The 25,812-nt window shown below is 43.3% G+C and overlaps 1 protein-coding gene across 1 annotated transcript; it reads left to right on the top strand.

Moving 5' to 3' along the window:
- The first annotated feature begins 1,128 nt into the window (after positions 1 to 1,128).
- LOC138213511 (rap1 GTPase-GDP dissociation stimulator 1) lies at positions 1,129 to 23,295 on the top strand. Its single transcript, XM_069174669.1, has 14 exons — positions 1,129 to 1,367; positions 10,984 to 11,088; positions 11,531 to 11,653; positions 12,338 to 12,463; positions 12,800 to 12,928; positions 13,399 to 13,524; positions 15,077 to 15,220; positions 16,318 to 16,449; positions 16,626 to 16,760; positions 17,608 to 17,733; positions 18,592 to 18,731; positions 18,839 to 18,965; positions 21,012 to 21,140; positions 22,847 to 23,295. The coding sequence occupies exons 1-14, from the start codon at positions 1,139 to 1,141 to the stop codon at positions 22,972 to 22,974; spliced, it is 1,899 nt and encodes a 632-aa protein (XP_069030770.1). The 5' UTR covers positions 1,129 to 1,138; the 3' UTR covers positions 22,975 to 23,295.
- The last annotated feature ends 2,517 nt before the right edge of the window (positions 23,296 to 25,812 follow it).

Below are 25,812 nucleotides of genomic sequence, written 5' to 3'. Positions count from 1 at the left end.
TTTAACGAGGAGTTCACTTCATTTCAAAAACTACAGAAAGCTGAACTTCAGGCTAAAAGAACAAATTTCCTCAAATTTCCAATCCCCCCTAAATTTAAAGAATTACATTCCAAAACTTGAAATGACATTTATCCCTCAAATGAATTCGTTCAAACAAGATTTAAGTTTGAGGTAGAGAACTGTCATTCACGCAGCACGAATATAGAAACAACTGAACATCTCGTTTATAATGAATCCAAAGATGATGGAGATCCCTACATGATTGGTTCAAATCCAAATCCATAAATATAAGATTTCCTCTCCTTTGAATTAAGCATTAACTTTGAAGGACAAACAAATTAAATGTCTTGTTAACAACATCATAATCGTAACCAAACAATATATACATAAATGTGGATTTGCTAAATCCTCTAGTGTGGAAGAAGTTTACTCTCACTCCTAAACAACTATATAAGAAAAATAAGGCAAACCCACGTGACCAAATATGATTTAATTTAACCCCTTGCTCTAGTTTGTTTGTTTTTGTTTTGTGAAATATTGTATTGTATATTAGGAAGTGTGACCTTACGGCATTTGATACTCGACTGACGTAAAGAAGCGAGACATTGTTCTGTTTTATGTTCTAAATAAAGATAATGGATTAAAAAAAACAACTGACTTTCTCCTTCAGCCACTAGATGGCGCTGTCACAATGAAACGCAGCTGCTTCGTTAACCTGATTCCCTGCTAATCTGTGTCGATCAGGTGGATCCAAATAGGTTACTGCTCTCTGTGGGTTCACAAAGGTTCTTCATGTCAGTGAGTTGGTTTTATTCAGACTTTGTCTTTTAATATAAACATGATCTGAATCCATCTTTCTGTAAAGTCTGGCTTTCAGGTTCTTCTCCTGAGTTAAAAACAAATAAGTTTCTGTGAATAATGAGCTATCATTAAAAAAAATTGTTTCAATAAAGCCTATGTTTTTATTGTAAATGTTTGGTTATCACATTCTTATAAAGAGTTTGGACATTAGATGTTATGAATTTGTGAATTGAGAGTGCAGGAGCAGCTGGGAACAGAGAGCCAATTAGCGGAGAAAGGAGGCGCATGCGCGGTGCAAGCAGGGAAGGGAGGGGGGGAGGAGAGAGAGAGCTGGGTGATGGGATTAAGGGAACGAGGCAAAGGAGGAGAGAGAAACACACCAAGAGAGACACAAAGTCGGGGTACACCTGACCTCAGGAAGGGAGGCACACAAACACACGCACGCACGCACGCATACACATACGCACGCACGCACGCACGCACCGCACACATACACACACGTTGCTCACAGGCAGAGGCAGCGAGCCAGCCAGGAGAGAGCCGACCAGCAGCCATGACAGACACCGGTGAGTAGCTCCATGTTTATCCATCTTCTGAGTGTGTGTGTGTGTGTGTGTGTGTGTGTGTGTGTGTGTGAGAGAGATAACTAGGTAGATAAAAAGATGATTTAATGTTGGATAACACAGACACACACCACCTGTCAAAGAACTGTTTCCCATCAGTAAAACAAGGACTCCTCTTTTCTTTTTTCTTTTTTTTTTCTTATTGTACTGCATAAAATGTAAGATTGTCCGGTGTGTTTTGGTGCAAGGCGTGAGGTTGCACCACTCCCCGGGCTCGGAGCAGAGCGTCCTGGGGACACTCACAGTGTGTAGCTGCAAACTATCCCATCATGCATTACAAGCAGAGGCTCAACCATCAGCGCCAGCGCCGCCCCGTGTGGAGCTGTGCAGCCTCCTCGCTGCTCCTCGCTGCTCCTCGCTGCTCCTCTGAGGCGGCAGCGGCTCCTTTCATATCTGTGTGTGCGGCACGGACCAAAACAATTCAGATAATCTGCACAGCCTGTCCCCGATTAACCTCTCACCACACAGAGGCAGCATCACACATCTACCAGCTCGGAGACGTCCTGAGCATCAGTGAACAGATGTGCGTCTTTGGTCCTGCTGTTGCCGCGGGTTACATTGTGTACTTGTTGTGATGACCACCACTCGGCACATGTGTGTGTGTGTGTGTGTGTGTGTGTGTGTGTGTGTGTGGGAACATGCAGCAGGGTTGAAGCAGCGGTAATAAGCACCCCGGGGACTCCCTGGCAGAACACCATGAGGCTGAAAAGGAAATTGCTGGGCTGCTCTCTAACACACGAACACGTGCACATGGTCTCTCACACACACACACACACACACACACACACACACACACACACACAGAGGAGGGCATGTGGGTTAGATCCTGACGTAGCTGGCTGGGTATCAGCCTGATAGGCCCCTCCACTCAGGCTATTTTCATTCGACTTTCAGGGGATTAGCTCAGGTGATTACCATCTGCAGGTCTCTCCTCGCTGTGTGTGTGTGTGTGTGTGTGTGTGTGTGTGTGTATGCGTGTGTATGTGTGTGTGTGTGTGTGTGTGTGTGTGTGTATGCGTGTGTATGTGTGTGTGTGTGTGTGTGTGTGTATGCGTGTGTATGTGTGTGTGTGTGTGTGTGTGTGTGTATGCGTGTGTATATGTGTGTGTGTGTGTGTGTATGCGTGTGTATGTGTGTGTGTGTGTGTGTGTGTGTATGCGTGTGTATGTGTATGTGTGTGTGTGTGTGTATGCGTGTGTATGTGTGTCATGCACTGTAATGTATGTGTTTAAGAAGAATGAAAAGCCTGCGCTGTGTGTGGTTTAAGAGTGTGTTTTATTAATATTGAAGATATTTCAGTTCAGATGGCTTCGATCAGGTGAACGGAAACTCATCACTTTATTGACATTATTGGACAAGTCTAGAAAAAAAACAGCATTATTCTCGCTTGGGGGGTAGTTCAGGTCCTAGAGGAAGATTGTTGTCATGGCAAATAATATAGGTGTCGTGTATTGTTAAGGTGAGGCCATTAAAACACAGAGTTAAAGTTAAGGGAAGACTATGGACACTGAATGAATAAGACAACTGTTTGCTGCAGGCTTGTTTCTTTATGATCATACTGAATGAGTATGTTCAACAACGATAGAAGAGCTGATGATCTTATCATTATGAATATTTTATTTAATCCTGCTTATTTACAATATGTAATCGGAGATCTCTCGAAACCCTGAAAGAGTTTTTTTTTTTTTAAGACTACCAGCGTTGTGTTGAAGCTACTGTATTCCTGAACTCCACTGGTGTATCGTAAAACATGTCATAGAAGCACTGCAGGTTAGTGCTAATCACAGACTGAATATGAAACCACCGACTGAATATAAAAGAGTTCGTAGCTTCAGGTCTGTAAAATGGTTCTGATCCAGAAGTGTCTTCAGCTGCAATACCAGCGAGTGCCACTAGAGGTCGGCTCCAAAAAGCCTCCGGCTCCATAGACTCCCATTCAACTTCTCTCATCAAATCCAAAGTGAATAAAATGTGTCCATCAGTTATCTCGGTGTTGTTAGCTAAAGTCACTCCTTCTTATTAGTTTTCTGGAGGTCCATCTGAAAATAATCCCTCATTCATTAGAAAAGAAGATTCAAGAAGACCTGTTTTTGGGGGCGTGTCTGTTTGATTGACAGGCCTGTGGTGCAGTCAGGTTACAGCTATCGGTGGGCGGGACGTAGTATCGTCAGGTTTCCGATCAGATCGGTCAGATCCACCGCTGGCTCCTCCCCCAGCTCGTCCAAATATGGTCACTTCCTGCTCCAAACCGCTCCGAACTAACAAAATGGTGACGGACAGAATCTGAACTGGAGGATTCATAATGTTTTCAAACCAACGATGACATCACTGATGGGTGATGGTTGATGACATCACTGATGGTTGATAGTTGGTGTGAAGACATCCATAAAAACCTCACATCCTCTCTTTTTCTACAGTATGCAGAGTGTTTCCTTTAACTCTCAGTTGAAATGGACCAACACTCTTACTGTTCATATGAATATGGAGGGTCAGAGGTGATGCAAAATGTACTGAGGTAGCGCTGGGCAATAAAAATGATATTGTGATATTTTTAGGCTATATATCACAATATTGTGAAATATTCTCTAAACCACTTCAGAAATGCTTAATTGAACCCTTTGATGCATTAAAATATCACCAGTATGATAATTCTAGCAACATTCAACATACGTCTGCATTCAAACATTCTTGTTTATATTCATTAGTGGCTTCTGTTGGAACAATTTTAAACTTGCACGTAAAAAGGATGAAATCACAACCAAGTTAAATTCAACAAAACAATATTTATTTAAACCAGCCGGGAAGTTGCCTTTGGGGATATCAACAGCAGTACTTCTTATTGTTACCGATGCCTCATACCGGGATAGGTTTGTTCCGTTTGTTCATTTGATCAGACGACATCATGCCAGTATCGATCTAGAACTGGAGCCCCGATGACATCGTTCACTTTCACAGAAGCTGAAATACTTCGACTGATAATTCATTTACATTTCATTTACGATTCACCGCCAACACCGTCGACTGAACTGACGCTGTCGGACTCCTGCAGGAACTTTGGGGGATCTTCTTTAGATTTTGCTTGGTAAGTTGGTCATTTTTGTCTGCTAATGTACTCTGTTAAAGTCCCTGACATTAACCTGGTAGGATAACTCGCTAACTAGTTATTTAATTTTTAATTTACCAGGCAGCATTGAAAAATATTTAACCTTCTAAAAGATGTTTACATGTGAATATTTAAATCTACGCTGTCGGAGAAGTAACAGTAACTCAATGACTTCTGTATGAATCCTTAATAACACAAGAAAACTGGCTCATATCACTGAAATGTTCAATTATTCAGAAATGTATTATTTCACACTGATTGTGTTATTTTGAAGTTGAGGTATTTGAACACGCAGAATTAAAACAGGTGACATTAAAAATACGCTCCTCGAAGTACAAACCGAACGCACCAAGAATCAGTTTACCTTCTTTACCTTAATGTGATATTCCATTCTTTTGTTTTGTAATATTTTCTGTGTTCACCTTTATTTTTGCCGACAGATTGGATCCTCCAGGACATCGATGACGCCAGACACTGATCGGTTCACACATGCGGATTAAAGCACCAGATTTATCTCACGGAGTTTGTAAATCTGGTGTTTGGTGAGACATTCCTGTGTGAGATGGATGAATGCTGAGCATGCATATTAAAAACTTACATTGTTTTTCTTTTCAAATTGTTTTGAAAATTCTCCACATTAAACATAAATCTCACCTCCGTGTGGCTCGTCCATTTCTGTTTTGGAAAAGTCGTAATACAGGAAACACAAAGACTCGGAGGAAAAAGATGAGGCTGTTGGGAAGATCCACATTTTCCTCAGACGTCGGCTGTTATCGAAGTTATGAAGACAAACTCTACGTGGCTAAAATTACAATTATATTAACTTAACATCCAACCAAAACATGAACTTCCATGACCTCTGACCTTTCTGGAAACGTCAGCAAACACGTCACAACTCCGAATATCACAACAGGGCGTCGTTCATATGGACTTTTCTTTGTGCTCGGTAAACACGAGACAGGAAGAGAGGAGACGGGGAACAAACCGAATCTTAAAACAAGCACAGACCAAAACCAGGACAAACACTCTGCACCTGCTGACGCAAACCACCGATCCAACGTTTCTGTTCGCCCACGGCGTTCAGCTGCACACTGCACAGAATAAGATCTAAGATTGGTTTACATTAAAATGGTTTTCAGTCAACACACTTTATTTTGTTTGACTGTTTCCTCACATAAAACCCTTTCTAACTCGGGTGTTTCTGTGAATGACCTGTGGTACCCATGGAGATACTGGAGACGCATCAGTGCAGATCTGAAGTGCGCAAGTGAAGTTTGGAAGCCATTAATTAAAAGAGAAAAATGGGACTCAACCCAGTGGAAAAGATCCGTGGAGTTCTGTAAAAACCTACGAAGAGTCCGTTAAAACTGTCCAAACATCGGCTGCAGAGCCGAGCTGGGAGACTTCCCTCCTTTAATTAAGATTTAAAAAAGAACAATGAAAAGACTTGATGGAGTCAGACTCAAAATACCAACACAGAATGATATCTGAACCCAGGAAACAATATCTGGAAATCAGATGTCAAAGTAATACTACGAAAATAATCCCCAACTCACAAATAATCCAAATAGATAAAGAAAAAAAACAAAGATATTTTAAACTGAAAAAACAGGAATCCAATTCATACATAAACTAGAATGCTACATTTTACTAGACAGAGAATTTCAATTAGCAAAATATCTGAGCCAAATAAAACCTATAAAATACAAACCCCGACTAAATATAGAATCAGTGATCACAGACTTGTTGAAACTGGTCACCATTAAAGAACGAAGAAGAAACAGGAGATCTTGAAACTGAAATTCATTTTCTGAGAAGCTGCTCAAAATATAAATAAATTAGAGAAGACTTCTTGATAAAGTTCCTCCTGATAATGTCTTTAAAGACTGTCCTCCCAGAAGACTCACTGACACCTGCTGGGAGAAGACAGATTGACAATAGAAGATGTGTTTGATCATTTTATCTTTTATATTCTACTATTTATGTATAAGTTTATGCTTTGGCGACATGTTGAATCCAAACGTCGTGGCAATAAAGAGAATAGAACTGAATAAATGTGTGAACATGATGTCGCCCTTCATCTCCACCATGAACAACAAGAGTGTGTCAGTGTTTGAGTGAAGCAGAGTGTGGTGCTGGTGACAGATGGCTCACCAAGAGCACAATATTTTGTAATAAACGGAGGACTGGACGCAGATCAGAAGGTAAAAAGACAAATGTAATCTGTTTTAAAAAAGTTGGCTGTGGATCGCAGGACGATGCCGACGGGGAGGATCGTCAGAGCAGCGACTCGGTAGTGAGGAGGAGGCGGCAGGTGTGATGATTCCTGATGAGGAACAGGTGTGCAGAGACAGAGGGAGGTCACATGGGTCCAATCCCAAACCGGCCCGAGTACACCCTCTGAGGAAACTCCTAAAGAAGGTGGTGGTTCACTGAACAGCTGATGTGGTGTGCACATTTAAACACTCCAAAAGCCGTCCCAACAATCCATTGTCCATTCATTGGAAATGGATGATTTCGTATCACTAACTGGCTGTTTCCATCCTCTTTAAGGTAACTAAACATACTGTCGGAGCCTCTTTGTTCTTGTGTTTGGAGGGAGGAGAGGCTCTGCAGGCCGAAGGGGCGGAGTTCTACAGCTTCCTGGGAGTGTCCATGAAACAGACACACCCAGGAGGGTCGTGTTCACACTGCAGGAAAATTTGATTTTTTTTTTTCTCAAATCAGATCTTTAGGATTGACTATCTGCACTATTGCTAAAGTAAAGATATCGGATTTGGCGTTTCTGGACATCACCAATTTATCGTGCATCGGTTGCTATAGTAACGGCATACGCGCAGCTCCTAACACGGAAGTGGCAGCGGACCGTTTATTTCGGACTCTGTCCGTGGGCTGTCGTTGTCGTCTACAGCGGCAACATCTAGTGCTTCTGATAGCGCTCTGCTCGCGGCAGCAGAGATTCTGCTCACTCTGTCGCTCAGAAAATGACGTTATGACGCCAGGAATCTGATCCGAGCCAGCGGAGCGTCTGGACCAAGACGCATCGGCAAAAATCTGATTGGAATCACATTTCAAACCTCCTCTAGATGTGGTTTGGATCTGAATTGCAAAAATCGCATTTCATGTGTTTTTTTCTGCTGTTCAGACTTTCAAAAAAAATCTATCTGGATTTGACAAAAATGTGATTTGGGCAGGCAGTCTGAACACAGCCGTAGATGGGAGGACGTCAGGTGTAGTTAGGTCTCTTCAAACATGTGATTTCACACCCTGCGTTGGCGTGAAGGTTCTTCTCCAAACCAGCTGCCCTCAAGAACCTCCCTCCCTGAGAACGGGATGAACAAACGTTGGTTCTGTGTGGTTATTTCTAAGAGATATCATCTCCAAACTGTTCTGATTGGATCGATCTTCAGCTCTCAGGACTGAAGTTGTGTGTGAACCATCAATGTTTTAGAAGGTACAGCTTCTTCTTAGCATCATCTAATGAGTTTGGTCAGATATGAATGTAAGCTGTAACTTGACTGGTTGGTGAGGCAGACAACCACTAGACGCTCATTATATTAAGTCAGAGATTTCTTTCGTGCTCCACCATCTCTCAGTGTTAACACACAAGATTCCATCAAATGCAGGTATTTATGAAGCAGGACGATCTGCCAGGGGTTCGATAAGTTTTGCAAAATGCTGTGACATCTGAGTAATCTACCTACTTACCGTCCTCATGGCCAAGGAGTTTGTCTCTTTTAGGGTCCCTGAATTCCTCAGTGTGAATCATCCCGTCTTCAGGTTCCTGCCTGACATGAAAATCACAAATCTTACGTTACATTTACACTTTAAAACACTTTCAAACAGGATGATGGTGTTTTCTTTAGATACTATAGTGCTTTAACATTTAAAACCATCATAGAAAGAAAAAGAAATGGGCTTGGGATCATTTTGCTGTGTGAATATGATACTTACAATAGTTAACTGAATAACAAACAAGAACATGAAACATACTACTCTCAAAATAAAGGATTATGGATGGTTTTCATAAATCCAGATGATTGACGTCCGTCGTTATTGATGAGGTGAAGGAGTGAGAGGAGAGAGATCACTCCCCAGTTATAAGGTGAGGACATGAACGTGTCCTTGGCTTGATTCTGCATCAGCAGAGATTCGTCCCGGCTGTCGGTTGTCTCAGCAGAACCAACCCTCGACGACGTTGGGGCGTCCTGACGGGATCTTTACCCCACATCCACAATCAGAGTCTGTCACACCTGAGAATCTCCCTGACTGCTTTGATTCCACGTTTCAACCATGTTTTATAATTATTTTTGTAAATATTTTTGTAATACATAAAAAGATATCAGGGTACCAAAACTCAATAACCGCTTTGTTTTTCCGTATCCGGTAACATAATGTGGAGCATCAAGACACAAATAAACAACAACTAATGTGTGATAGTGATATTTGATAGTGAGTATATATTATGTAAGACAAGTGACAGTAACAATGGAAGTTCTGCATATTTTATTCTCCAATCATTTTTTCGTCAAAACTATGATAGATTTTTTTTATATTTGTTTTTAAACCAGAAGAAACAGTTTCTCACTGCTGAACAACTTTTATTTTGTTTTCCAGAAACAACGATGTGTCATCTGCATAATGACACAAATTTATGACCTTCATCTACTGGAGATAAACCGCTGTGTTCCTCATCAGTGAACGTGTTCAGTCTTTCGTTTATTATCTGTGTAACTTCTGACGGCATCGTTCATTTCAGTCTCTCTCCGATCTTCCTCACACGGCTCCTGTGTTTTTCTGAGGTTTTAAGGAAACAGTTCTTATTACGTGTCAGATTCACAGAGCTGAACAGGTTTTGGTGAAACACGCAGGGGTTGGATTACCATTCATCATTAACTCTTCCATTTTCCATTTCATTGTGTCTTGATCGAACATATGCATCCTCAGTTTTCTCTTCATGTAAGCTCTAATTTATGTTTTTATTTCTCGGGTCTCCTGTTTGGTGACAGTTTTTTTCCGAGAGGGATATTTGTGATATCTATAATACCATTTAAATGTTTTTCTTTCTTTCTGTTGGCACTCCAACTTATCTCTATAAGCACACGCCTCCAGTGTCTGTCCACGGTTTGTTTGACGTCTTTTTTCAGTCCCAGAGTTTTATGTTGGTCGGCTCGGTCCACAGGGACTCGTTGTCTGGTGAAGCCAGGCGGGTTGGATCATTAATCCAAGTATACATTCATTTGTCTTTGTGATTTACTCTTCATCTATCAGTGATGATCCATTTTAAGAAAGTCCAACATCACAGCTCAAGTTAACAGCTCAAGGTCTCAGTGTTTGATTCAATTACTTAGAAAGATGAGTTTTTTCGTCCCAATAATGACGTTAAAACACGCTCCAGTGTAATATTGTGATTATACAACAAGTTACCAACTAAATAAAACATATCATCTAAATGTGTTCATATTGGAGCAACTCACTCTCGACATATACAACTTTTTATTAGTGGGATCTCCGTTTCCATGGCAATACGAGGTATGACTAACAACTGGAAAACAATCAGTGGCGTCAGTAGACTCTTATATAACATAAGTAATGTTTACTACTCCAGGAAGTAGTCCGACCCTTGGAAACCACCTAGCAACAGAGAGGACTTCTAGTCTCCAACTAAATAAATACAGAACATAGAAACACTAAACTGATCAGCTAGCTCAGTCTGGTTGGAACAAAGATATCTGATGAACAAAGATATCTGACGAACAAAGATATCTGACGAACAAAGATATCTGGTGAACAAAGATATCTGATGAACAAAGATATCTGATGAACAAAGACGTCTGATGAACAAAGATATCTGATGAACAAAGATATCCATGGACTCATGTGTTTTTAACATTTTAACTCCGTGTCATGTGTTCAAACCAAACCGGTCCAGCTAGCCTCCTCTAGGATTGTAAGTGCGTGACTATCCGTGGTGTTACGGTACGGGTGCTCAGAGCGACCAAAAAGGACCAAAAGAGACCCGACTTCACCAAATGGGTCATTTAATAGATCTAGAACAAGTAGAAACTACATTATATTACATATTATATGAAATTCTATTCTAATTCTATATTCCCATTGAGGAGGTGGAGTGATATTTGTAGTGATGAGCAGGATGTGATGTCATGATGATTTGAGTAAATTGACTAATCAGATCTCTGGGTCAGAACTACTTGTTGTATAATTTGGGTTTTATGGTATAGCTATTAATATAAGATGGATATGTTTAGTTTAACTACTGCTCACACACAAACTAACTGTTTTTTGTTCCTGTTTCATATTGTTGATTTACCTCAGATTTAATATTCATGCATGTGTTTCTGAAAGGTGTTAAAGAAGAGATGTAAAGCTGGTATATTATTATTTGTCGTTGTTGTTGTGGCCTGTCTGTGACTTATGTTTGTGCGTGTTTCTCAGACTCTCTAAGCGAGGCATTAAAGGCCATCAGCGTGAGCACAGAGCTGATTGAGGAAGAGCTCAAGCCTCATTTGGACACAGTGTTGGCTTCGCTGCTGGAAAAGAGTAAGTTACGTAACACACCTGCACACACACACACACACACACACACACACACACACACACACACACACACACACACACACACTCAAGCAGTCGCGCTTTTAACCCCTTCATTTCCTGCAGACTAACTCCCCCTAACCACTATTCCCTATTTAACCTAAACCTCAACTCAAAAAGTTCTCTACATCCTCGTGGAGTTTGTGTGCAGACTGAGCAGGTGGTGTGAAGGTGGTGTAGTTGTCCTGTCATACTGTCAGCTTTAGTCTGTGACAGTGGCAGCGGAGAAGAGATGGAGGAGGGAAAATGTCTGTGACATCACTGCTTGTTAAAGTCTGAGCCAGACACTGATTCACCTGAAGTCCCATCAGGGATTTCGTGTGTGAACTGACCTCCTGTATTTCTGGTGTGTGTGTGTGTGTGTGTGTGTGTGTGTGTGTGTCCTTAGAGAAAGATGCTGCCGTGGAGGTTGTGCGGAGCGGGATCCTCCCCACGCTGGCTCTGGCCCTGCGGACTAGAAGCAGTCTGAGCTGCCAGGTGGCTCTGGTGGTGGCGGAGATGGCCCGAGAAGGTACAACACCGCTGCTGTGTGTTAGTAATATCATTAATAATATCAAACACACATGCTGTTTCATGAATCACTTCACACATGATGAGCCTTTTGGGGGCAATTAGAGTAGGAATATAATTGTCTTTCATTTCCCCCCTCGACTGATTTCAGCAGAAGACTGGTGCTGCTCTTTTAAAAAAAAAAACAACAATAACACTTTAATGCTTAATTATAGAGAAATGTTGAGTGTAAAAAAAAAAGTGTGCAGCATGTGATGTGAAGCCAGACTCAGGGTCTGATCCCACCTATGTAATGCACTGTGGCTTTAAATAGCTCCGGTTCAACCAGATATAGATGATATAAATCTAAAAATAGGAACATTTGTCACAGTGTTGACCTGAAAACTGTTTTTCTTTTTAAAGCCGTTATGTGTAGAATTATTCTGATTGAAGAGACATTAGTGAGTCCAAATCGGTGGTCCGTGTGCTGCTTCGAACCTTCTCCTGCTGCTGCATCCACGTTACGCTCATGTGGGGGGCAGCAGGTTTATATTGTGCACACGGTGAGTGACTGAGACATCGTGCTGCTTCTACACCTTCTGCTGCCGTGATGGAGGAAGACTCTCTGACACCACGCCGCCACACAGCTCCAACAGGGAAGCAGCAGCGTTCAGGAGGTGACGTGTCGTCCCTGTGTGTGTTGCAGCTGCGGTCCGGGATCCGTGCATCGAGGCCGGCCTGGTGAAGGTGCTGGTGCCCCATCTGAACAGCAACAACCAGGAGATGCTGCTGAACACCGGCAGGGCCATCGGACGCATCTGCTTCGACAACTGTGAGTGCGGTCTGACAGTGAGGATGATGAAGAGTGTGATGATGAGGCAGAGGCTGCGTTGTGTTGAAGCTTACAGAGAGCGACAGACAGAGAGTCAGTGTGCAGGTTCAAACAGGCACCAGATATGTGACTGAAAAAAACCTGATTCGTTTTCACCATCACTTTACGTATTGTATGGAAGAATCATCTCTACATCACTTACGTGTAAACATCAACCAGCGTGAGGTCATCATTGGTTTGTGAACGTTATGAAGCCTCCAGTTCATGTTCTGATCTCATATATTCCTCACTTTCTCACTGAATCCCTCCCCTCTCTCTGTCCTACCTGTTCACCAGCGTACCAGCAGGACCAGTTGGTCCAGAGCGGTGTGATCCCCAGACTGGTGACCATCATGAGGGAGTATCCAGAGAACGACCCGCTGGTCAACGTGTGCCTGCTGGCCCTCTGTAACCTGGCTGACATGGGTGAGTGCTCTGTTTGTCGTAGTAGTGATTTATTAGTAATTAGCTCTCGTTTGAGTGACTCAGTGTTTAGACTCGTCCCTCACAGCTGCAGGGTAGCCCGGGTGATTCTTGGTCATCCGTGTGTTGCGTTCTCCATCCTTCTGGCTGAGTCACATAAACACAGTCTGAACTGCTGACAGGTCCAAAGGTGCAGTATATGCTGACGAGCACCTTTATCATCTCGTGGCACCACATCAGGCCGCTGTAGTTTTAAAACTGTGACAGCCGAATCAGAGAGAAGAAGAATAAAAGAAGTCCAGATCCGACTTCAGTGTTTCCTGACCTGTAAAACAGATGAACCACAGCTGGTCCCAGAAGAAAGTTGACTGACTGTAATGAAGAAGAGAGGAGCTGCAGTGTTAATGTAGATGTCAGACGTACTGTGTGATCACTTCAACACCGTTTATAGTTAAAGATCTCTGTGTTTGCAGACTCTGCTCGGGAGGCGCTGGCCGAGCTGGACGTGGCCGACGTTCTGACCACTCAGCTGAAACGGGCTCCTGACGCTGAGCGCCGACACGTCATCCTGGAAATACTGGGCTCACTGGGAGAGAGCGGTAAGATGTGCAGGATGCTGCAGGAAAGAGGTTAGAAAAGTTACTGATGAAGAGAAGAATCACTGGGAGATTTTTCGACTGTTTACACGGAGGTCACTGACCCTGCAGAGCAGCCCATAAACAACAGCAGGCCGGAGCAGGAGAGTTTAAACCACAGACCGGATATAAAAGTGTTGGTAGCTTCAGGTCTGTAAAATGGTTCCGATCCAGAAGTGTCTTCAGCTGCAATACCAGCGAGTGCCACTAGAGGTCGGCTCCAAAAAGCCTCCGGCTCCATAGACTCCCATTCAACTTCTCTCATCAAATCCAAAGTGAATAAAATGTGTCCATCAGTTATCTCGGTGTTGTTAGCTAAAGTCACTCCTTCTTATTAGTTTTCTGGAGGTCCATCTGAAAATAATCCCTCATTCATTAGAAAAGAAGATTCAAGAAGACCTGTTTTTGGGGGCGTGTCTGTTTGATTGACAGGCCTGTGGTGCAGTCAGGTTACAGCTATCGGTGGGCGGGACGTAATATCGTCAGGTTTCCAATCAGATCGAATCAGATCTACCGCTGGCTCCTCCCCCAGCTCGTCCAAATATGGTCACTTCCTGCTTGAAATTATCACATCACCGTGATCTGACACTTTATTGTGAAAAACCTTGATCAGTGCAGCGTCCTCACTGAGGCGAGAAGTGTATGATTATATCACAAACACTGAAGATAGATGGATGTGAAGGATCTTAAACATCAGCGGTCATCCGCGAACTAAAAGAAGATTCTTAGAATTGTTACGTTTTCTAAGAATTTCCCCTTAAAGTTCAGAGTAGATCCTTTTAAAGATAAAAAGTCATTCACAAAACATATTAACCAGTAAGAGAGCTCCTCAGGTGGGTGAAAAACTTTACGGAGCAGGGAGGAGGACTTTTAATTGGATGAAGAATTTCTTAATCAGAGGAGAAAACTGCTGAAGTCCAGCGAGATCAGAGAAATATTCTTCAGACTCTGAATGAGGTTCATGAAAGTCTCCAGATTCTGTCTGCAGGATGATGTTTGTGGTGGATCTCATCATAGACGCTCACTTCTCAACTCAATAACACAGACATGAAAGTGCTGAAGATATTTGCTGAGTGTAGAAATGACTGTCGTCTGTTCAACCTTCATCAGCAGCGATCACACAAACACAAACACTTTCACAACCTCTACTGACACGCAGTTCATTTTATGTCCGCTGGAGGTCACTGTTCATTCTGTGATCATTATCACCATTATCATCTGTTCGTTTGATCAACCGATCACATCTTTTAAAAGGATGTGTCACCGAGCAACGGGGTCGACCACACCTCCTCACTGATATCAGGGTTTCTGTCCTTTTATTTGCTCTGAGAAGTTTTCCTAAATCCCTCCTGAGATATGACTCCTAGTTCAAAATGTTCAGGCTCCGTTCGCAGCTCTCTCCAGGAGGACTGTTTCTCATGATGCTGTACATTTACAACATCACACTAAAACGTGCATGTGAGCTGTTGCTAACGATTGAAGTGTTGAGGCTCACCTGGACGTGCTGTTCCACCAGACACACTGAAGCTGCAGTTCGCAGAGTCCGGAGTCCCGGAGGCTCTATCGGAGATGATCCGTTGTCTGCAGGGAGGTTCGGACCCCCACGACCTCTGCAGCATCAAGATCGCCTCCAACCTCATCGTGTCCCTGCTTTTAGGAGGTGAGCGATGACGGACATCTTTAGATGTGGATGTGGAAACACACCAGGCTCATTCAGAGCCAGATGTTCATCAACATGAGTAAATCTCCTCAGCGTTTATGTACTTTGGCTCCCCACGCAGATAAAATCTCTCCGTTTGGTAAATCTGACATTAGAACACCTTTTTTCATTCCTTTAATTGTGAGCACATGTCGGCTGAGCTGCTCTGTGTGCAGCCAGTGATGCTATCAATATCTACTGATGTGAGGTGTTTGTGGAACATCGGTAAATTGTTTGAAACAACCGAGTCACACACTTCCCCTCTAAACCGCATGAAAACTTCAGATTCGTTTTTTTAATTTTCTTTTTGTTCAAATTAATGGTGTAAAATTGGTAGTGAAGAAAGTAAACCGTTCGGTAAGATGTATGAAAGTCAGTATCAAACATTTCTGCAACGTCATCCATCCCTGTTCAACACCCTGTTGACGGTTTATATCCCACATCTGTCTCAAATATTTAAACCAGTCGGGATATGACGTGTTTACCTCATACAGGGATGTGACGTCAGTGCTGCTGGTTGTGTTGGATTGTAACGTTAAAAGTGTGTGTGTGTATGCGTGCGTGCGCGCGTGTGCGTCTGTGTGTGTGTCTGTGTGTGTGTGTGTGTGTGTGTGTGTGTGCGTGTCTGTGTGTGTGTGTGTGTGTGTGTGCGTGCGTGTGTGCGTGCGTGCGTGTGTGCGTGCGTGTGTGCGTGTGTGTGCGTGCGTGCGTGTGTGTGTGTGCGTGTGTGTGTGTGCGTGCGTGCGTGTGTGTGTGTGCGTGCGTGTGTGTGTGCGTGTGTGTGTGTGCGTGTGTGTGTGTGTGTGTGCGTGCGTGTGTGTGTGTGTGTGCGTGTGTGTGTGTGTGCGTGCGTGCGTGTGTGTGTGCGTGCGTGTGTGTGTGCGTGCGTGTGTGTGTGTGTGCGTGCGTGTGTGTGTGCGTGCGTGTGTGTGTGTGCGTGTGTGTGTGTGTGCGTGCGTGCGTGTGTGTGTGTGTGTGCGTGTGTGTGTGTGTGTGTGCGTGTGTGTGTGTGTGTGCGTGTGTGTGTGTGTGTGTGCGTGTGTGTGTGTGTGTGTCAGACGAGTCGATGCAGAAGTGTTTCGGTGAGGGATCTGGTCTGGTATACCAGGACGTCCTGTCCTGGCTGCAGAGCTCCAACACCCAGCTGCAGCTGTCGGGAGCCCTCGCTATCGCCAACTTCGCCCGGAACGGTGAGACAAACCGAACGCAGACATCTCAGTGACATCACCTCTACGTCCCCAACATCTGCACTTCCTGTCAGCACTTTGAAGCTCGTTGGCATCTCCAACAGCAGCATAGAAATGGCTCAAAAACACACGTGCCTCTCAGCAGATGTTTTCCAAATGTCCTGCTGTGTGTCTCTCAGACAGTAACTGTGTGAAGATGCTGGACCGCGGCGTGGTGCCTCACATCCTCACCCTGCTGGAGCAGCACGTGGACGAAGGAGACGTGTCCGTTCAGCATGCTGGACTGAGCGCGCTCAGAAACCTCGCCATTCCGGGTACTGTTTGTTTGTTTGTTTGTTTGTTTACTTGGATCCCCATCAGCTTTTGCATGGCAGCAGCTGCTTTTCCAGCTGTCTTTATAATTTTACACGGTGAAAAAACACCTTATAGAACAAAGAACAGAGAAAAAACACAAACACAAGAAAAAACAAATCGACTATGATCAACTAAAATAAATATCATCATTTAATATAAAATGCCTATAAGACGCTTACATACCCAGAATGCTTAACTGAGATTTCTTCATTAGGTTGTGCTTTTTTAGCATTTTCTTTAAACTATATATATATTGGTTTGTTATGAAATGTGATTTGAATGGAAACTCCATTCTTGCATTTCTCTGTAAATCCCCGTCCATTGAGCTGATGTCGTCTTGGATGTCGGTAACGTGAAACAACCTCCAGCGGCGTGACGAGTTAAATATTTGTGAGCGTCGGCATTAAACCATCAATTGTTCATGTGTTCAAAGCAAAACACAAATAAATCACTGAAGTTTGAACACTGGGAGCTGTTAGAGGCGTTTAGTGTGTGTGTGTGTGTGTGTGTGTGTGTGTGTGTGTGTGTGTGTGTGTGTGTGTGTGTGTGTGTGTGTGTGTGTTCATCACCAGGAAACATCCTCACAAACCTTCTGAAAAATAACTCCAAGAAGTTTCACTGTCAGCAAAATACAGGACAGCGGTCAACCAGGAAGAAACATGTTTCTAAAAGTCAACATGGTTTTATTTAGATTCAAAAGGACAGGGAGGTTCAAATATACCTTTTTTAACCCACACACACACACACACACACACACACACACACACACACACACCTGTGAAGTGAACCTGCATGTGTGTCTTGCAGCCACCAACAAAGTGCGGATGCTGGAGGACGGAGTGACGGAGAGGATAAAGACTCTGCTGCGCTCCGACATGCCTCCAGTTCAGTTTAAACTGCTCGGGACGCTGCGCATGATGGTGGATGGACAAGGTGAGCAGAACCGTCGCAGGACTTTAAACATCCAGGCATGAAACTTAATGCATGCCGTGATTAATTACAGTCTCCAGATGTGATTCCTTCTGTGTCACGTGGCGCTACTATCACACAATATTTTTTTATTTGGACTCAGAAATTCAGTCGTTCGTCCAGAAGATATCTAATGGACCACTAACTGTTGTTACATGGAGGCAGGTTTAAGTAACCAAGACCTTTACTGACGAGGAGCACGAGCACTGTGACCCGAACAGAACCAGAGACACGGAGCCGGCGGGACAGGATCCAAAGAACAAAGCATCACATGGAGCTCAACTTCCATTTGAGCTGAAACAGACACGAAAGCTGCCATTAGAACAGGAAATAACTGAAGCATTCGAATGCATCACCTGCCAACATATCTGCTGCTTTATTTATTGTACCCAGAAATCAACATGTTTTCATGTGTCTGCTCGGTCCTGAGAGAAGTGTCCACGGGCCTCCAGCATCAGAGAGGTCAGAGAGAGGAAGGACAGGTCAGGAACGTTGGTGTCATCGTTGAATGGTTTATTATCAGGCTGCGGAGAGGGGGGATTGGGGGGCGGGGGGGTGATCGGTCTCCTGTTCGTTATGGGTTACCTTTACATTTTTTAAATTCCCCCCGGCTCCGTTGGACACCAAACCGCATATTTCCTGGATGAGTCCACCGGTCTTATGGTCAGTAACATAAATCCACTTGATTATTCTATTTCTCCTGGAGACGCGTCCTCATCACAAGCTGGACCTGTTTAAAGTTGTCTCCAGCGTTTCCTCTGTGGTTTGGATGTTTAGTGTTGACGTGTTTGTTCCTCCTCTCTGCTGTTCTGTGTGCTGCAGAGGAGGCGGCGCTGGTTCTGGGCCGAGACGCCGTGCTGCTGGCTCGGATCATGGAGTGGTGTGAAGCCAAAGACCACGCGGGAGTGCGAGGAGAAGCCTGCCGCCTGCTGGCCGCTCTCATCCGGCACAGCCGCAGCCCGGTGAGCCGCCCGGTGATGAGCCGACCGCTTTCAGCTGAAGACCGAGTGTCTCTCTTCGTGCTCGTCATACTTCATTTAATGGCAGTCTGATTTCCTCTCGCTGACAGGAAGTTGTTCGCGCGGTAGCCAAAGCAGATGGGGTTCGGCACCTTATCTCCATGGCAACGAGCGAGCACGTCATCATGCAGAATGAGGCTCTGGTTGCCCTGGCGATAGCGTCTGCCATTGACATCGGTAAGGCACTTTCAGAGTTCCTGCAGAGTTTGACTGCAGCTGATACACTTGCACGTGTCCGTCCGAGGTTGAAGTTTGTCCATTGACAGCTTAACTTTGGGCTTTTATTGCGCCTTTTTTACAGTCACGTCACGAGTGTCGTCGTTATCAACTCGACTAACGTTCAGCTTCTCTTCTGCCTCGTCTGTTCTGCTGCGCTGCCTCTGTGAGAAACACAGATACACAGAAAGCTAACAGAAGAGCAGCAGCACAGAAACTAGCACGACTTCCAGTGACAGAAAAATGCATGAATGACTCTCATAATGAGCTGAAACTAAACCGGTTCACATGAACATGGTGTTTTGATTCATTCCCAAGATGGCGATCAGTGAAAGACTAGTAGGCAATGGGCGCGTCGTTAAACTCTGAAAAACAGCAAATATGATATGATTGCTGTGTTTTTGCAACTTAAGCGTAGACTACTGTGGTGTTTCTAACTTCTGCAGAATCTGCTGTCTGACCTTTGAAAGAGTCCTCTGGGCTGCTGGGAAGTTCTCAGCATTGATTGGCTACTACTCATGGGGTGCAACCAATCAGATAGAGCTGTGGGCGGGACATTGCTCAACACCCCTGAGTGGACACCGATATTCGGAGTTGGCCAGGCTGATAATCGGTCGACCCCCTAATCCTAAACCTAAGAAGTAGCACCATAATGTGACCCAGAGATGACAGAGTTTTACCACCTCAGAGATCCTTGATGCTCTGACAGATTGTAGACAGTATTTCACCACAAAGAGGAAGCTGAAACGCAGCTGTTCTCTGGATGTGGCCCGGAGCTCATCTGGTGAGTTTGAGGTGGAAACCCGTCTCGACTCTCCGCTGCTTCAGCACTAAAAAAAACGTCCATTTGGTTTGTTGTCCACAGCTGGTGGATTCGTCTGTTATCGTCATGCTGCTATTCCGTAACATACACATCTATGTTGTTTTATCAGAATCAGAATCAGAACCAGTTTATTGGCCAGGTAGGTTTACACATATAAGGAATTTAACTCCGGTCGTAACTTCACTCAGCGTGAAAAAAACTAAAACCAGACAGACATAAATAGACATATAAAACATGAATAGACATATTTGCATGTTACTAAACTTCCCGACCACCCTCACAGACAGTCAAGTTTTATTCCATATTTGCCTGACTGTGATTATTTGAGCTGATTACAATCATTTAGCAGAATCATCAGAATAGTTTCCATTCATTTTTATCATTATTTTCAGCGCTTGATGTTTGACTGATTTTTTTTTTGTATACTTCAAAAATGGGTTTGGATATTTAAGTTATCTTTTATGTCATATCAGAAAGCCTAAAGGGCAAACATATGTATATATATGTATGCGTAGTGACTCTTCTTCCTCATAAGCTCTGTTATTAAACGAGGATTAGTTTCATATTGTAACAGTGGCATCACGTCCACGGTGAGTTTGAGCTGTTTGAGGTTTGTGGAAAGCTCCATGCTAACGTGCTATACAAGAAATTAAATTCTAATTAATCTTTTGCACTTTCTTTTGATCAAACAAGGCAGCTAATGAGAAGCAGCTGATGATGACATAAAGAAAATAAATCATGCACCATGTTTGTCTTTAATTCCATTAATGACGACTTGGAGGGGAGAAGATGAGCAGCTGTGTGAATGTTGGCCGAGTCCACCGGAGGCTCACCAGCCTCTGTTTTTAGACTGAGATTATAAATACGATACCCAGCAGGCTGAGTTCCACTGTGGTGATGATGCAGGAGCAAAGAACACAAAGAGGAAAGCAAAATGATTCTTTGTATTTTATCAAGAGAACACTGAAGCATTGCATGGAAACACTCATGACGTGTTTTTTAGGATTTAAACTACTGATAGAAACGACGTTTAAACCCAATGTGCTACAACAAGAGAAACACCAGGACCCCTTTAAACTTCTGAGTTGTCGCTGTATTGCAAGATTTTGATATGACATGTTTGAATAGAAATGATGTAAATGTGTGTGTTTACCGACGTGTTTGTATGTTTGTGAACACTGCAGAGTCTATGAAGGATCCGTTCAGGGAGTCGGAGCTGTTGCCGATGCTGAAGAAGATGTTGGAGGATCCTGTGGGAGCCGTGGAGGTCAAGTTCAGTGCTTTAGGTCTCATCTGCAGCCTGGCTAACTCCAGTAAGTGTTTGATTTTACAGCAACTCAGAAATCACTGAGATTTTGTTCTAAACCAAATTTCTGCTGTCATGAGAGGACAAAAGACAAATGTGCAACAAGAACACCGAGCTCAAAATCATAAACATTTCCGTGTGGTTACACAGCAGCTGGGGGACATTTATTCTTAACCAAGATGGTACAGTGCAGAGTTGGACCGAAGATCTTGGTTTCTTTGGCACCCAAACAAATCTTTCCTTGTATTGAAGCATTTTGAGAAGGCGAAGTGACCCTCCAACCTCCAGCAGTTAGAGGAGCTAAAAAACAACCTGAGTACGAAAAGAAAATAGACTAAAGACAACACTAATATAAATGTTTTGTGAAAAATATTTGCTCATTTTGAATTTGATGGCAGCAACACGTCTCAACAAAGTTAGGACAGTGTCGTGTTTACCACTGTGTTGCATCACTTCTTCTTTTAACAACAGAGTTTTCCACTTCACCTCAGTCCATCTTCAATGATCTCGGTCCAGAGAAGGCGGCGGTGTTTCTGGATCATGTTTCTATCTGGTTTCTTCTTTGGAGAGTTTTAACCTGCATTTGTGGACGCAGCGATGAACTGTGTTCACAGACGATGGTTTTCACAAGTGTTCCTGAGCCCATGCAGTGATTTCCACTCCAGAATAGTGTGTTTTTGATGCAGTGCTGCCTGAGGGCCCGAAGATCACCACCATCCAATATTGGTTTCCAGCCTTGTCCCTTGTGTTCAGAGATTTCTCCAGATTCTCTGAATCTTTTAATGATATTATGAACCGTAGACGATGAAATCCACTAATTCTTTGTAGTTTTACGTTGAGGAACATTATTCTTAGATTGTTGCACTATTTTCCAACACAGTCCTTCAGAGTGGTGAACCTCTCCCCATCTTCACTGCTGAGAGACTCTGCCTCTCTGAAATCATCTTTTTATACACAATCATATTACTGATCTATCGCCATGGTAACCTAATTAATTGTGAGATGTTCCACCAGGTGTTTTTTTTTAGCTTTACACAACATTTCCAGTCTTTTGTTGACCCTGTCACAACTTTTTTGAGACGTGTTGCTGCCAACAATTTCAAAATAAGCACACATTTTTCATAAAAGAGGAACATTTCTCCATTTCAACATTCGGTTTGATGTCTTTGGTCTATTTTAAATTAAATATGAGTTTATGTGATTTGCAAATCATTGCATTCTGTTTTTATTTACATTTTACACAGCGTCCCAACTTCCCAAAGCTGATGTTATAAACTGGACAAAATTAGGCAAAAAGCAGACATGAAGTCATTTCTGCTGAAGGGTGTAATAGGAGCCTCTGGGGTTGAGGGTGTGGGTACTCTTTCCACAGAATAATATTTCAGCTATTGATGTTTTTGTTGAATAAATGGAAAAAAAAACCAGATAGGACAAAGTACAGTGACTAAACTGTGACTTGGAAAACAGTCCTACCAGGGTGTCGGCAAAAATGCATTAACTCAGTTGAGTTCGGTCCTGACTGCACATCTGTCTCTTTTGTTATGTTCCTCATTTTAAAGGAGACGTGGAGCTGACACACAATCCACACATGTACACAACACAGTCACACACAGTCACACACAGCTGCCGACGCTCACACAATACCCTTCCCACCACTCCTGTAACCGGTCTGATGCTCTTCTGTCTCGGTCTTTTCGTCCTTACCTGCTGCAGGTGTGATGAAGGAGGAGTTGAACTCTGTGGATATGAAGGAGAGCCTCAGTAAACTGACAGATCACAGCAGCAGTAAACTCGCCTCGCAGGCCAGCTCCATACTGACCCTTCTGGGCGACGCCAGCTAGACCGGCAGCTCCGAAGGATCTCGGCTGCTGTGCGGATGAATCCAGCTTCTTCAGTGTCAGACTTTTAATGATTTTTAGTTGTGTTGTTGTGTGTGTTGTCTGCGCTCTCATCAGGTTTTTGTGTCATCGCCTCCTTTGAAACTTTTATTTTTGACAGAAGAGGTATTTTGTGATTTATTCTTGAGATGCATGATGGTACGAATACTGATGAGTGACATTTTATGACCATTTGAAATACTCGAACTGCTTCGTCAACAGTTTTTACTCTTCATTTCTATGATTGTTGTACAGATGAAATAAAAAGCCACACCATCTGCTCCAGATGCAGATTTATGATGCAGTGTGTTCACACACAATCCAGTCAACAACATCTTTTGTTGAGCTGTTATTGTCTTGCTTTATGGTGATTGGCGAAGCTCTTTCAGAGTAATGGGACCAGTGATGTTAATGGCCGAGTGTTGTCACTAGTCACCACACCACCACTTTATGTCACTTTATGTGACATTTAACAAAGGCACTAAAAGAAAAGGTCATGTGGAGAACATGTCAAATGTCCAGATGTCTCAGTAACCCGGCAGGTATTCGTTGTGTTATGTTGCTCTGGATCGAAGTGATGTGTTGATGGACAGATGGACTGAAGTCAACTTCTTTGGGCTCCACTAGTGGAGGAAAATCTCAAAGCATCCAAACACTCGAAGCTCCCGATGCAATTAATTTATTAGAAACGATGATTAGGAGCAAAGTGCTCCAAACGTCACTGATGTTGTTGTTAATAAATAAACTGCATCGGGAGCTTTGAGTGTGAATTACTTACCTTCCAATCATGAATTAAATGGCCTCAGCTGCCGCGTGGAAATTTGACAGAGTCCCACTCTGTAGTCTCACACGGCTGCCTACATTACTAAACCAGAGGATTTTCCCTTTTATGTCAATTTTAATTGCAGTTCATTTGTAGTAAACCGGAGTTGCTGAAAATAGCAACAAGACACAAGCATGAACAAAATAAACCTTGTGTGGAAACAAACTGTAAATAGGCCTGGATCTGCACTAAGACCGTTTAGAAGATCAAATAAAACTTAAATGCTAAAAACGAATCTGTAAGTACCAGTTCAGCTTCAAGTATTTCATAAAAGTTTAGAAATTTTCTACAATATTATTCATATTATTATTGAAAATGCACAGAGAATATTTAAACAAACAGACTGACCTCTCTATGAGGTGAATAATGTGTCCCTCCGTTGGTTCAGCTCTCATCTTATTTGTGAAAATAAGCACGAAAGTTTGAAAGAACATTTTCACAAAATACGTGACAAAGTTTTAGGACTGTGCAGCAATATTGTTTGACTTAAAGTGGTTTGAATGAAGTTTGACTGACAGATTGGTGATATCAGTGAATGTACTGCGGTTTACTTCCTGTATCTTCTTTCTGACGTATTTCTGACTGAAACCTGGTCGAGACGACCAAAACCTTCTCCCATCGCCACAATCTTTGTTTTATAAGCAGCTCGTTGACCTCCGTCAAAGCACTTTAAACCCGACGGCCCTGTGTGTAGATCCCCGCCGTCCCTGAGGAACAGAAAACTAGTAAAGGAGCCACGTGTTAGATGTCGTCCCTGAACTTTCCCAGTAAGAACTGTACATAAACTAGGAAGGCTGTTGGTGTCCTGTCGCTATGTGAGCAGGTGTGGATCAAATTAGAAACAGGTTGAGGAGCAACTCTGTCGGTCAGCGTCCTACAAAACAAACCAGAGACTTAGGTGGAAGTATTGTGTACCTGAAGGAGACGGTATGAGAAACAAAAATGAATTTAACTGTATTAATAAATTAAAAGGTGGAGAACAGCCGTAGAATTGATCTCTTCTTACCCCTAAGATGTTGAATCACAGTCCTTTCTTCCTCCAATTTACCACTCAGTCCTTCAATGGAACCTGATTCACACCATGTCATCACACTGTAAACTGCTGGTTGGATTTTAGTATGAATGACGTGGTTAAGTTTAAAGACGTGTTAATGTGATGCAGGTTGAAGTTCCCTCAGGAGCTGCTCCTGGAGGATTATTGATTATTGATTATTGAGAGGTGGGAGCGTCTTCATGGTGCCCGATAACCACTGTGAAGGCTGAGAGATGTGTTTTACTTTGGTCTAAAGATGATGATGATGATGATGATGATCTTTTGTTGTACAGTTTCCTTTTCCCCAAAAAAATAACAACAGTGGTTTCACTGCAGCGACGCGACGCGCGCCTCAGGACAAACAGCTGGATGTTCTCAAAGACCTGAAGGACACGAACACATCGCGACTCCTCCATCCACCGTCCATCTTTTAATGATGCCTCTCAGCTTTTGAACGCAGCTTCGGGTCAGAATCAGCAACTCTAATCTGCCACAGACACTGAACTCATCTGGCTGTAATGAATTTGTGACTTTAGAGTCAACTTTTTAGTAAACTGCTTGCACATGTGGCTCCGGCAGAACATCTCCTCTCCTTTAAACACATCTGACAGGGCAGCAGCGTAGAAGCACAATGTGAAGAAGATACATTTGTGTATTATATAGTCATCTGATTTAGTGCCAGTGCTCCCAGCAGCTCAGTGTGCATTAATAGTGCTGATCATAGGAAAACGCTGAGCACGTGTGCTCCTACAGCATCATGTGAATAACGTGTCGATGGACATAAGCAACATGTTTGCTGTGATGTTTCATGTAATCTCTGTGTTGACATGTATTGTGGACACATAACTAGACATCACGTGACATCTGTCAACAGATGTGTGCTTTCGGGGGGAGGAGGGTTGGGGGTTACTTTGGACATTTTGAAGGCTTTGTTCTCGAGAGAGCT

Source organism: Embiotoca jacksoni, unplaced genomic scaffold (assembly GCF_022577435.1).
Source record: "Embiotoca jacksoni isolate LCO1_2020_lvr unplaced genomic scaffold, fEmbJac1.0.p SCAF_60, whole genome shotgun sequence".
NCBI lineage: Eukaryota > Metazoa > Chordata > Actinopteri > Embiotocidae > Embiotoca > Embiotoca jacksoni.
Note: the sequence above shows the minus strand (reverse complement) of the source record. Positions and strands in the feature narration are given on the sequence as shown.